This window comes from Tetrao urogallus (genome assembly GCF_951394365.1).
Source record: "Tetrao urogallus genome assembly, chromosome: 1".
Classification (NCBI taxonomy): domain Eukaryota; kingdom Metazoa; phylum Chordata; class Aves; order Galliformes; family Phasianidae; genus Tetrao; species Tetrao urogallus.
Genome location: NC_136813.1, coordinates 21,695,087 through 21,708,028, shown reverse-complemented (window position 1 = coordinate 21,708,028; position 12,942 = coordinate 21,695,087). Strand labels below are relative to the sequence as shown.

Here is a 12,942-nt window from a genome sequence, read left to right as displayed (position 1 = left end):
ACTGCAACTTGTCTGGGCAAGGCAAGTTTGAGCAACTAGATCTAAGCTGGTGTTGCTTTGAGCAGATGATGGACCGTGTGATCTCCAGAAGCTATTTCTAGCATAAATTACTTATCGAAAGAGCTATTTATCTCGTATCTAACAGAGAATACTTCTCAATCACCAGCTGCATTGCTGCCTTGGTGGTGGTATGGCAGTGAAGGATGAGCCTTCCCATCAATATTGTTACATTTTGTTGTTGTGTGGCAAGTGGCAGCAGGGGGGCAGTCTGACATAGAAATGCAGATGAAGCAAAGGTGGCACTGAATTCCTCCATGAGGAAAAAACGGCACCCACTGACTGCTTTAGGCATAGACATCTCTATGGAGACCAAACAGTGGATGTGAGCACAATGAGGCGGTGGCCGCTGCTTTTCAGCAGTGGCAGCAGTGGCAGTGTGTCACCTCCATTGGTGCGGGTTTTTACGAGCGCTTTTTTTTACTGCTGACAAAAATGCAGAGCTAATAGTGGTAATTATCATAGAATCAAAGAATCACAAGGTTGGAAAGGACCTACAAGACCATCGAGTCCAACCGTCTTCCCATCATCATTGCTACCACAAGCACTAAACCAGATCTCACAGCTCCTCATCCAGATGCCTCTTGAGCACTGCCAGGGACGGCGACTCCACCACCTCCCTGGGCAGCCATCCAGTGCCTGACCACTCTGACCACTGACGCCTCATTGCACCTTTGTTGCTTCCTTATTATTAGGGGGAATGGTTTTAAACTGAGATGGGAGGTTTAGGTTAGGTAGCAGGAGGAAGTTTTTCACCCAGAGGGTGGTGACGCACTGGAACAGGTTGCCCAAGGAGGCTGTGGATGCTCCATCCCTGGAGGCATTCAAGGCCAGGCTGGATGTGGCTCTGGGCAGCCTGGTCTGGTGGTTGGTGACCCTGCACATAGCAGGGGGGTTGAAACTAGATGATGTTTGAGGTCCTTTTCAACCCAGCCGTTCTATGATTCTTATGCCCCTACTCATGATTCTAATCAGTTTGGTTTTCATTGTCTTACGTCAAACTTCATTTTACATTTGGTTTGGTGTGATCATGACCTGACAAAGAACAGCCAACACTTTACTCTGTAAAAATCTGGTTTTGGCTTTAACACCTTTTTGTTGTGTTTGCTTATGACTAAGTTCTGGTTTTGGTGGTTGTTACCTTTGTGTTCAAGTGTGATAGTGATACATCACCATACATATTTCTCTATTCTCTGGTAAGAAATAGTGGGGTTTTTTTATTTACTTCAAGTAGTCTCTGCTTCAGCTGATGGTTTCCAGCCTGGGTTGCCAGCTTTAGAGTGAAATGTGCTCTGCTGTTACTGACAGTGCTTAGGATTTAATCAGAACTGATTGCTTTGTATCCAGATATGTATATTTAATGATTGTTTGCTCAAAAACATTATACAGAGCAGATTGCTCATTGCCAGGGAAAGTGGGATTTTTCCATCCTGTTTTAGAAAGTGTTCCTTAAAAGCCTCATACAGAAATGTCTTCATGTCAATAGCAAATCAGGAAGGAGTGCTGCACAGCAGATTGCACTGAACTTTAACTAGTACATGTTTGACTACATGTGTCTTCAAACAGCTTTTCAAAATAGTGTGTTTGTTGTCTAGCCTGGATTCATTTTGAACAGGTTGTCTTCATGGTTAAGCTGTTATCACACAAGTAATAGAACTTACCTTAGAATGTTACTGGACTTGAGAACATGGTTCCTGTTGTATTTCCAGGTGGTAGTGTTGGCAGCTGCTTCAATACAGAATTTTCCCAGAGGGAGCTTAAGTGGAAATTGATTATTTGAGCCTTCATGAATAAGAAGAGTGATAATTTTCTATTGTTTTTTGTTCTGGTTAGTATTTTGAGATGTCTGGTGAGATGTTTGTGGCACCTAAATGATGTTGAGAGTGGCTGTTTCACTTGTTCAGGAAGTAGATACTTGATAATGCTCTCAGGTGTGTGTGTGCGTGTGAATGTATCAATCGGTGCATTCAGGATGGATTTCCTTAGTGTTGTTCAACACGTTCCATGAAGAAATAGCCAGAGGAGGAGAAAGAAAAGAGCTTTTTCTGTCAGAAGACAGGCACAGCTTTCATCAAGCAGGTAGGAAAGCGATCAGTATGATCACTACACCCAAAATGGTGGAGTGAATGGACCATCATATGGAAGCTGAATTGCTGTGACTAGCACCTAAGGTAGGTGGAGTTTTTGATGGGTTTCAGTTGGTTGTTGTTTATTTCTTTACATGTTTTACTTCAAAGTAAACTTGCGTGCGTATTTGATTAAATGGACAGCTTCTAAAGACATGCTGTGATCAAACCTGTTGTGTGCTGTTCTCTGTGCTCTCTTCGGATCATTGTCTCCTGTGTCTGGATCAGAAATGTGGTGGCTGGTTATGTAGTGCATGGAACCATATAAACAGCAGTCCTGTAGAGCGGTCAGAACTGGAGTGACTCTTTGAGCACTGTGACAGAATAGTGTATTTCATTAGGATGTATGTTTCCTTCTCACTGCTGTTGGGAAATGAAGAATAGAACCATAGAATAGCTTAGCTTGGAAGGGACCTTAAAGACCATCTAGTTCCAACCCTCTGCCATGCATAGAGTTACTTTAGATTGAACCCAGTTAGTAGGATTATTATTGGTTTGGGATGAGTAGCATTAATTTACAGCATTGCAATGTGTAAGCATTTCTTATCAATTGTATATGGGGAATTTCTATCCCAACTTTCTGCTGCTGAAAGGAGTTACTTTGCTCTCACCACTTCCGTTCTCTCAGCTACACACACATATTTTTCTTCTTGTTTTGGTGTCTTGAATTGGCTCAACAACAACAACAAAAAGGTTATGCTTGCTTTTCCATGCTGGTTTAAGCAGCTGAACCCACCTGTGAAGGATTGCTGGAGAACCAGCAAGAGATGGGTACTGGAACTGCTAAGTTGGATGCTCAGCATCTGATGGAATTTCACCTTTCAGGAAGCCCTGTGCTGCTGAGCAGGTTTGGTTTTTGTTTTGTTTTTGTTGTTTTTTTGTTTGTTTGTTTGTTTTTAGGGTATCAGGCTCAAATTTACTTTGCATACGGTTTTTCCCTGTTGCTTCATCACCTAATGCCGCTGTTCCATTTGGTTTTGAGGAACTGCATCTTCAGCAGTCATTTAAGAATGAAAGGCAAAATATGCAACAAGAGAGGCTGGTGCTGTGGTTTTTGTTGTTGTTATTCCAAAGTTATAGCCACTGTTTCTGCTTGTTGCTGTTGTCATGTTGGGTAACGAGGAAAGATGTGTTCGTTCAATCATGTACATGGACTTACCAGGAAGGGAAGGCAAACCATATCCTCAATTACCTCTTTATATAAGCAGCTCTAGTAGAGCTCTCATTGAAAGTTACTCCTTATGGAGATTTTGGAAATCAATGGTAATTTTCTCAGAGTGTGTAGCTCATTGCTAAATGTCATACAGAATCTTTAATTTATCAGTTCCTCTGTATTTCCATTACAGTAATTACTACAGACATGTTTTGACATCAAGGAGACATCAATTTAAATGTGTGGTAGAGCTGAAGTTGAAATAAACTTTCATTCAAATATCTGCTATTTTTTTTTTCCTCTTTTTTTCATTTTCCAGTTTAAAAAAAAATATATATATATAGCTACCTTCCATAGGTCGTTTTCTTTGTGTGTTCTGCCTCAGCTCTGATGAAAATGCTGTTTCTCAGTGAAGAGAAGAGTGAAGGCTCTGAGTGCTGCCCCTCAGGCTGTGGGTGCTGTTTTGAGCATTGGGTTAAACCTTGAGGTCACGTGTAACAGAGTTATGGGGAAAAGCTTTTCACATTGCCCAAGGGGCAGGCTGAGAAATTTCCAAGTGTCATTATAGGCAGTGAGTTCCTCTTCCAACAAAAATACTACATTGTTAAGGTCTTTATTACTAAACAGTTGTGTCTCTTTAAAATTAATAATACGTGGCAAAATGTAAATAACAACCTGCAACGTTTTTCTTCCAACTTGAGTGTGTTTTGTGTGCTTTAAAACAACTTGCTAGCAAATGTTCCTGTCAAGGAGGAAGTCTATCTCCATGCTGGTTCTCAAACTTTCTCCGTGTGCCATGTGGCTTTATGAGTGGGGAAAACTACCAAAAAGCACTAGGTGAGCTAAAAGAGGAGGAACTGGGTTAAAATTTAAGACAGTTAGTAGACAATTCACTTTATTACATGAAAAAAACAACCTTTACAGGATATTGGAGATACCCCACACCAGGAAATCTCAGCTGTGGCATCACAGTGCATTACAGCGTTTGTCAGAGGCAGTGTTTTGTTAGGACTAGCTGGCTGAGAAGAGTGAAGAGTAATGAAATTACTTACTCTGCCTTCAGCAGTCCATCACATCCCTTTTTGTTTCAGTCCTTTCTGGAGGAAATCCAAACCCTTAAAAAACGAATTTCACCGAACTGATCTAAAATCTCTCTTCCAAAGTAGAGAAGTGGTGTGGTTGTATTTAATATGAACTGTTGGTTCTCATTATGAAGTGATATTTCCAGGCATATAAAATCATCCACCTGGACCAACATTTGCTACCATCACTATTATGACATGCTCCAGTCCCAGTGCAGTAACAGCTGCTGGTTTCTCTGAGTTATCCAGTGTTATCTTTGTTATTTGGTGGGTGTGTTTCTGCTGTTCTTGCCTTCTGAAGTGAATCCTTTCCAGTATGTTTTTGCTTCTTGAATCTGAATTAATGGTGAGGAGAGGAAATAAATGTGCTGGCCTGTGACTTTGCTTTGCTGAGTTCTTTGGTATCTCTTAGCCTGCCATCCCACCCTAAAAAAGTCTGTCAGGATTATCCTGAAAGGACGGTCAGGTAAAGGAGTTGGGCAGCAGAGATGTGCTTGAGGCTGAGGTTCCCCCCTGTGGGCAGCAGCACAAACCCACATCTGGGGGAGCTGAATGGTGAGCAGGCACAGCTACTGCAATGATGAGGCTGGAGGAGTCTGATCCTTTGCTGCTGGATTTCAGCCTTTCTGTGCTAGGTGCTGACGCTGGCAATCTGGTCATTTCTGCAGAGCTGTCAATGACAGCACAAAGATAAAATACCAGATTCTCCATGGAACTGATGCTCACATCTGCTGTTTTATTTCCATGTTCCATTCAAAGCAAGCACAAATAGAATGCTCTTTTATACGCTGTTCGTGAGGGGCATTATTATTTTGAAAACCTCAGAGAACTTCCTCTTCTAAATTCACTTCTAAAGCTCCTTTTCAAAAGGAGAAATGTTAGTGTCAGGATTTAAGGCGCGTTCTGTGGTAAGTATACGGTTCAGACAAATCTGGGTTACACCTAACAAACAAACAAAACCCTCTTTAATTGCTGTTGAAGACATTTTACTTTTCTGCAATTTCATTCAATAGCTAAAGGAAATGTAGTCAGTCCTAAAACTACTTTTTTTTGTTCTAGGCAGTCTGCCTCTCTTTGGGGTGAGAGGAAGTATGTTTCAGTGTGAGCAGAATGCTAAGTAAAACTCATCTTGACTAATATGTACCTGCAGTACAGGCACCTGCAATTAAAGCACAGTGCCCTGCATTGAAAATGTACTCATTTGTGCAAGAGGAAGTCAGATTTCACCACTGAGAGGAGCACCACGGAGACTCAAATACCAACATTAGAAGGAAATCTGATTTCCTAGGAGGATACTTCCAGATGTGGGTGCCACTTCAGGGCAATTAGATGTGTGTGCTTTCCCATAGGGTCTTCCCTGTGAAGCATGGCACTCATTGCAGCCATATGAAGGCACTGGGGCTTTTGGATCCTGTTCTGGTTTAGTAATGCTGTGGCTGCACTGTTGCCCAGAAGGTTTTTCTTACTCGTGTTCATTTCAGGGTTAACTAAGACCACAATTTCAGAGAAGTCATTGCTAGGGCTGCTATCTATTGAATTTGTGGGGAAATGCAGGCAAATTTCTCTTTAAATCACTGCCTACAGCTGAGTTAACTTGTCTGTAGTGTATTATTTTGTTGCAAATATAGAATATGAAATATTTTTTTCTCCAAACATGTGCCCACTTGTAATACATTGAACAGCATCAGAGTGTTGCTATAGTCCCTGTGCCTTTGCATTATTCAGGCTTTGGGTTAGTACAGGTTTAAGTTCATCTAATCTAAGTGTAGTCTATTTAATCCTAGTGGACGACCCTTTCTTCCTTGGTACACTTCTGCTCTGCAGGACGTTTCAGGAATTTCAGAATAGCAGAAGCTCTTCAACTTCTTTAGCATCTATTATTAATGCATTTAGTATCTATTATTAACAAGAATTTAGAAAGATATCCAGAAACAGGATTGCAGTGATTTTTTTGGTGCTTTTAGTAAAATTAAGTTTTGAGACTGCAACTGTATTTATTTATATGTCAGATGTTCAAGATTGTTGTGAATTGTAAGGTCTACACTTGTGTTTAATCAATAGAAGTTCTTATCTGAGGTTCTGCCCTTTTTAAAAAGCAGATGGTCTGTGTTTGACCATCATTAATGGTAAATAGCCTTCAAATGGAACACCACGAGTATGTTCATTTATATAATATTTATAATATATTTACATATATATTGGTTTTTAAACTCTTTTATTGTTGTTTTTCATACAGGGAGAGAATTTTAAAGAAAAACCACGGGCATCCCTTGGCAAAAGTAAAGCAGAGGAAAAAGCGAAAAAGAAACAAAAAAATGAAGATGACAGAAATCACAAAGCAGAATTTAAGCGGAGCGGCTCGTCTCACTCCAGACAACCAGGAAACATCTGAAAGTGAGGGGGACGACTCAGAAGAGGAAAACAGAAAGTCCTTGTGTGCATGTGGGGAAGGTGCTGAGGATCCCGTGGGAGGTTGTGAGGAGCAGCCGAATGGTGATAAGGAAAGCGGGACAGAAGCTGTGAGCCCTCCAGTCACAGAGATGTCAGCTGTATCCAATGGGGTGCTGACACATGAAGTGCCTGCAGAAAGTGACAGCTCACTTCTAACGGATAAGAAACCCCTTTGTACTGGAAGCACGACCAAAAACGTGTTTGATGATGAGGAAGTGAATCAAAAGCATAGGGAAAATCTTTGTAAGAGCAGTACCCTGAAAGTAAAGAATGATGCAAGTTGTATCCAAGAAGCAGAATGCAACTGTGAAGGTAACAGCCTACTGTCCAGCACAGAAAGCAAACTTAAAAGCACATGTGAACCTGACATGGAAGCTGAACAGTTACTTCTAAATGGTGAAGAAAAAGAAATATCTCTCTGTCACAATTCCAAAGTGCATTACAACGTGCCTGATAGTAACACAGACAATAAAAGTGCAATGAAAACAGAAGAGAACTGCTCTAATGCCTGGGCTTTTTTTTCAATTAATTTATCTACTGAGGAATTACAGCAGGGTTTTGATGCACAACTTTCTTCTTCTTGGTCTGAGGATAATTTGGTAGGTGAACAAAGACAGAAAAAAGCGAGGAAGCCCAAACAGATGTGCACTGACAGTTCAACAGAGCTGAACTGCCCCCAGCCCAGTGAGAGACTGGTAAAGGAAAACCACCAGGAAAAAGTGACTGAGAAGGCAGGTAATACACAGAGCGATGGTGTGTTGGCATCTTCGCCTGGTGAAGTGCACGAGGGTTCACTTGTGGAACCCAGGAGCACCTCCACGCACTGTTCAATGCCAGTAAATGATGCTGCACCAGTTGCACCAAAGAGAAAAAGGTACAGAAGAATAGTCAACTTGGCACCCAAATTTAATCTGCCCAGAGAAATTGCTGGTGGCACAGAGGGAGGGGAGGAACTCCCACTAAAAGGTGATGGTCCCTCAGAAAGTGTATTAGAAGTGGAGCAAAAGGGCTTTCTACAGCAGGACCGTGGACTGGGACGTGAACAGAACCTGGTGTTTCAGGAGTATGCTGCACCGTACAGTGGCCCTGAGGCCCCCCATTCCTTGCCCAACCCTCATGTGGATTCCCCCTTACAAGCTATTTCGTATTTTCGTTTGGGAAGGTCTTCTCCAACACCAAAGTATTCTTGTAGTGTTTGTGTGATTTCCAGAACAATGGAGGAGCGAGCTCAAACTCCAAGGCAGCATCAGGCAGTTGGTAACAAAGGTGAAGGTGAAATCTCCTCAGATGTCATAAGCAGCCAACCAGATATTTTATCTTCTGTTCAAGCTGTTTCTGAATATGCAGAAGATCCGAGCATCTTGGAAAGGTGTGTTGCAAATGTGCACAAAGCAGATGGCCCTGAGCCATCAGCGGCCTCTCCACCCGCATTTAAACAAGATGTGAATATGAAAACCAGCTTCCTGGGACTTCCCTTATCCATAGGATTTGCTTTTCAACTTGTGCAGCTCTTTGGTTCTCCAGGTCTTCCGCTGGGTAATGCTCTTCTTACTGCTGCTGTGTAAATACGTGTGTGTGTGATTAAATGTTCATTTTGACTGCAGGTAACAGTGAATGAAATAGCAACCCTACTGAAAGGAGTCGCTGCTGCTTTGGTGAATTTCTTTCTTTCTTTCTTTTTCTTTTTTTAAAGCATCTTTATCTCTAAGGGGCCATTGGGTTTGGCCTCACCCTCACATCTGGAGTGATGCTGACTTAGCAACTTCAAATCCAAAGCTCTTGATGTGAATACATCATTCTCAGAAAGGCTTTAATTTGTTGATTACAAAACTAAATGGAAAAATGGGTGCTCTTATATAAAACCTGCATGTTTGATTTATTTTTTTTTTATGGTTGATGATGGTAGCATATTCTCATAAGCAAAGAAAAAGGAATAAGCCCTAATGTGGGGTTTATTCATAAATCCTAATGTGGATTAGATACAATTGAAAACCTTTTGCAGAATCTCATTTAAGTTCCACTTACAGGATGCATTTTCAGATATTCACTACTTTCTTTTTAATCACACATGACTGAGTGCCATAGTGCCATGTTTGCCTTCCGGAGCTCTAGTTGTCCTATGCTTGTACTTTCAGTTCAGCACATGAACTTACTCAGAAGCACCATCAGTGCTCGGAGGAGCTGTTTGTGGCAACTGTGATTTCCAGATCACTGCCAGCTGGCCGCACAGAGCTGCAGTCAGCAACAATGGGCATGTTTGGGAATCACTGCAACACACTGCGATGGGAAGAGCCGCCCATGGCCGCTGTGTGTAAGGGTCTGCAACTTCCTTGGCCTAAACTTAGCCTGTGAAAAAAGCAGTAAGTTTGATTTGGCAAACAAACGGATTTTAAAACACAGATGAGTTGTTGAGCCTGTACACCTGTCTGTTTCAGTGGAATTGAATTTAACCAAAAAAGCAGAAGAGCAGCTTATGTTCTGTCTCTATGCCAAAACAGGCATGCTGATTCTTTGTTTTATCATACAAGCTGATGGCAGTGTTACCTGCCAGAACAGTGATGGCGACCCCCTGGCAGCACTGCTGGCCTTGATGTGTGCCCAAAGAACCTGCAGTGCTGCCTGACCCCAGTTTGGCACCAAATCATGTGCAGGGTTAAGCACAGCCAGGAACAATTGGGGTTGTCTCAACTACTACAGTATCTAAGCTTGGCAAGCACTAATGTCTGTGGTCTTGATTGCCAGCATCCAGGAGGGACTGGAGTTGGCCATGACTTGAAAGAAGTGATCGGCCAGGGGGATGGCAAACAGAACAGGCATCCTGGAGCACTCAGCTGTTGGGTGCAGCAAATGTCATTCTTCTGTGAGTGAGTTTTAGATTGTTTAGCTTGGAGAAGAGAAGGCTCCGGGGAGACCTCATTGTGGCTGTTCAATACGTGAAGGGAGCGTATAAACGGGAAGGGGAACGACTGTTTACAAGGGTGAATAGTGACAGGACAAGAGGGAATGGTTTTGCACTGAGACAGGGGAGGTTCAGGTTAGATATTAGAGGAAGTTTTTCCACACAGAGGGTGGTGACGCACTGGAACAGGTTGCCCAAGGAGGCTGTGGATGCCCCATCCCTGGAGGCATTCAAGGCCAGGCTGGATGTGGCTCTGGGCAGCCTGGTCTGCTGGTTGGTGACCCTACACACAGCAGGGGGTTGAAACTAGATGATGTTTGAGGTCCTTTTCAACCCAGGCCATTCTATGATTCTATTGTATGATATTCTATGATATAATATTCTAGATGAGTTTCCTTTGGAAACAACCTTTAAGAAATATAAAGCCCCCCTGATATCTCTGAGCTCTTCCCAGCTTGTGATTGCTGTGGGTTTGTTTTCTCCTCGAAAGTGTGAATGCTCCACAGAATGCTGACTGTGTTCTGATTCAGACGTGTTTTTCTCACACCTTCAGAAGTTCTTGTGCTTTTTCTGTGGTCAGCTGTGTAGTGATAGGCTGTTCATTGGCATACATGTAGAACTACAGAATGCTGCAGGCAGGGCTGCCAACCACTCCATCAGGCAGTAGAATCTGTGAGTGATAATTGCAGACAATTTTTGTTTAATAATTTTGGAGGGAAAAATTGTGGTATTTGTCCTTGGATATCTATAAATGAAAGATTAAGTTGATTTACTTGCTTGGCTGTTTCTCTTATAAGCACAAAATATATTTTAGACTGCTTTTCTATGAAGAATCTCTTTTCAGCTCCTTGAGAAGTGAAGAGTTTTTGCAGTTAAAACATACTAGAAAGTAATTTATTGGATAATATTGCAGTGCTTCCTATGCATAAGCATTTTAAAACGTGGAGTCTGTTACAGAACTGCGTTTTGTTGCATTTATGGGCTGAGAGCTTTCTGTTTTTGTTTGTGCTGTGGTTCAGGGAGTGTGGGGGAAACGAAAGTCTTTGCGTAAAAAAAGAAAACAAAACCAAATCTTTTTCCCTCCCCTCCCGTGGTTTTTGGTAAATGTCAGTTTTGGCTTTGCTGCTGGCTCATGCAGGAATTAGCAAAAATGACAATGCAGTGATATACTTTAGCCGTGAAGAGATGAGAACACTCAACTGCAAAAATATTTTCTTCTGCAGAATCCTTGTTGCCAGATGATTATATAGTTCCTCTTGACTGGAAAGTTTCAAAGATGATCTATTTACTGTGGAAGACCTCTGTGGAGGTACGAATATTAGGGGATTTCGGAAGGCTTTGCAATATTCCAGGTGTAAAGAGAAATCACTCAGTTCATGAAGCAAGGTTCTACTCTTTGCTAGTAAACTCTCCTTTTTTAATATCCACAATGAGGAGATGGGTGCTGTATGTACACTTCTGGGTATTTCCAAAACCAGTTCATGCCATGGGAGGATCCAGATTTTGGAAGTTCAGCTTCAGAAGTACGTACAAAGTAGCTGTGGGGGATTAACAAAACTTATAAAGTTTCCTTGATCTTTCTGATCTGGCCTGTGATCACTAAATACAACGCACTGGATCTAATGTCTTCCTCCTTATGGTTTTCTCCCATCATCTGAGCAAGTGCCACCCTCTGCAAACAGCAGCAACTTCGTGGCTATTCCTGCCGTGACCAAAGAGGTCACAGAGTGACTGATGGCAGCTTAACTTTCCTTGTCTAATTAGAAATCGTGACTTACAAATTACTCTTGTGCTACTTCCCACTGCTGCTTTGTAAAGGTTTAATTTTACTTGAGGAGCAGTGGAAATGAGGAAAATCCTGCAGGTACAATGACATAGTAATCTAAAATAGAACACAGATTTTGTTCTCTCCCAGAATAGCAAAATCTCTTGTCACATACTCTCTTTTTCTCTGGACTGTTGTTATGTATTTCAGGAGAAGCAGAAAGCAAATGGGTTGCAGAGTGGAAGTGCCTTGGCTGGTGAGTGTATTTTGTGATACAGAGCTGGTATAAAATATTTGTGGGGAACACGGTTAATACTGAAATATGTCAAAGATTTTCAGCACAAAAGAGTTGTAACACTTCTCTGTGCAAAAGTAGTAAGATATTGTAGAGTGGTTTGGGTTGGAAGAGACCTTTAGGATCATCTAGTTGCAACCCTCCTGGCAGATGTGTGCCTCCAGTGGTTAGGTAGGTAGCATGGCAGAGCTGCTGCCACTTCTCCCGATTGACATACTGAGACTCTTTGCATTTTAGTTTCCTGTATACAACTAATCAAATACTAAATTCAAGTTTATCTGATTCCTGATCAGAAAGAAATGTAAGATGAAAAAGCTTTTCTTTAGGTTTTGTTCCTCTAAAAAGCTGAGCACCTTCAGCTTAACGGTCAGCCTGACAGCAAGTTGGGCCCTCAAGCAGCAGGAGGCATCGAGGTCCCACAAGGTGCTCAGGGCTTCTATACACATTAATTCTGCACACTTTAATTCCTGCAGCGTGCAGCTACAGAATCCGGTTATTGATTGTTTGGTTCCATTATTTCTGTATTAGTTTAGTGTAATTTAGAATAAATTGTGCAACAAGATTAAAATACAGTAGTTGGTTGCTGGAAGCTGTTAGGGTTTGTTGCCTGAAATAGGAGAGTTTGTGGGGCAGCAGAAAGAGACAGAAAAGGAAGGTCCTTAGAGAGCTGAAAGGAAGTAGAAAAGCAGGATTTATATATATGTGTACATGTAAAACTGATGTGTATATATATATGTTATCTCTGATAGATGTGTATCTATATTATTTAAACCCGAAATAATTAGCTTATTTGTGAGGCCATTTAGGAAGCAGAATCACGAGCATTCTGATGAGATAAAAGCTTGTTCTAGAAACAGTCTATTCTGATACAAATTATCATGAATATGCTATTCATGATACAAATTATGTAAGATAACTTCAAGTATTTTTAGCTGCAGTTTATAATTTGTTTATTTTTTCAGCTGATGTTATTACCCTTGAAGATCTAAATGAAAGTCACCACGAGAATGAAGACTCTTCTGAAAAGCTGCCAGAAATGTCTCCTGGGGTGATGGAAGAGAACGCCGCGACCTCTGCCAGCAGTGGCTGTCTGGGTGCTGTCCTTCATCAGTAG

The 12,942-nt window shown here is 41.7% G+C and overlaps 1 protein-coding gene across 1 annotated transcript in view; it reads left to right on the top strand.

Annotated features, from left to right (window-relative positions):
• LOC306957941 (uncharacterized protein) overlaps window positions 1-12,942 on the top strand; it is a gene marked incomplete at both ends in the record, with an annotated part of 38,215 nt that extends 25,273 nt beyond the window's left edge. Inside the window, 4 exons of the mRNA XM_079549291.1 lie at window positions 6,792-8,405; window positions 10,992-11,077; window positions 11,744-11,789; window positions 12,791-12,942. Coding sequence (XP_079405417.1) covers window positions 6,792-8,405; window positions 10,992-11,077; window positions 11,744-11,789; window positions 12,791-12,942 — 1,898 coding nt within the window. The remainder of the gene's footprint in view (window positions 1-6,791; window positions 8,406-10,991; window positions 11,078-11,743; window positions 11,790-12,790) is intronic.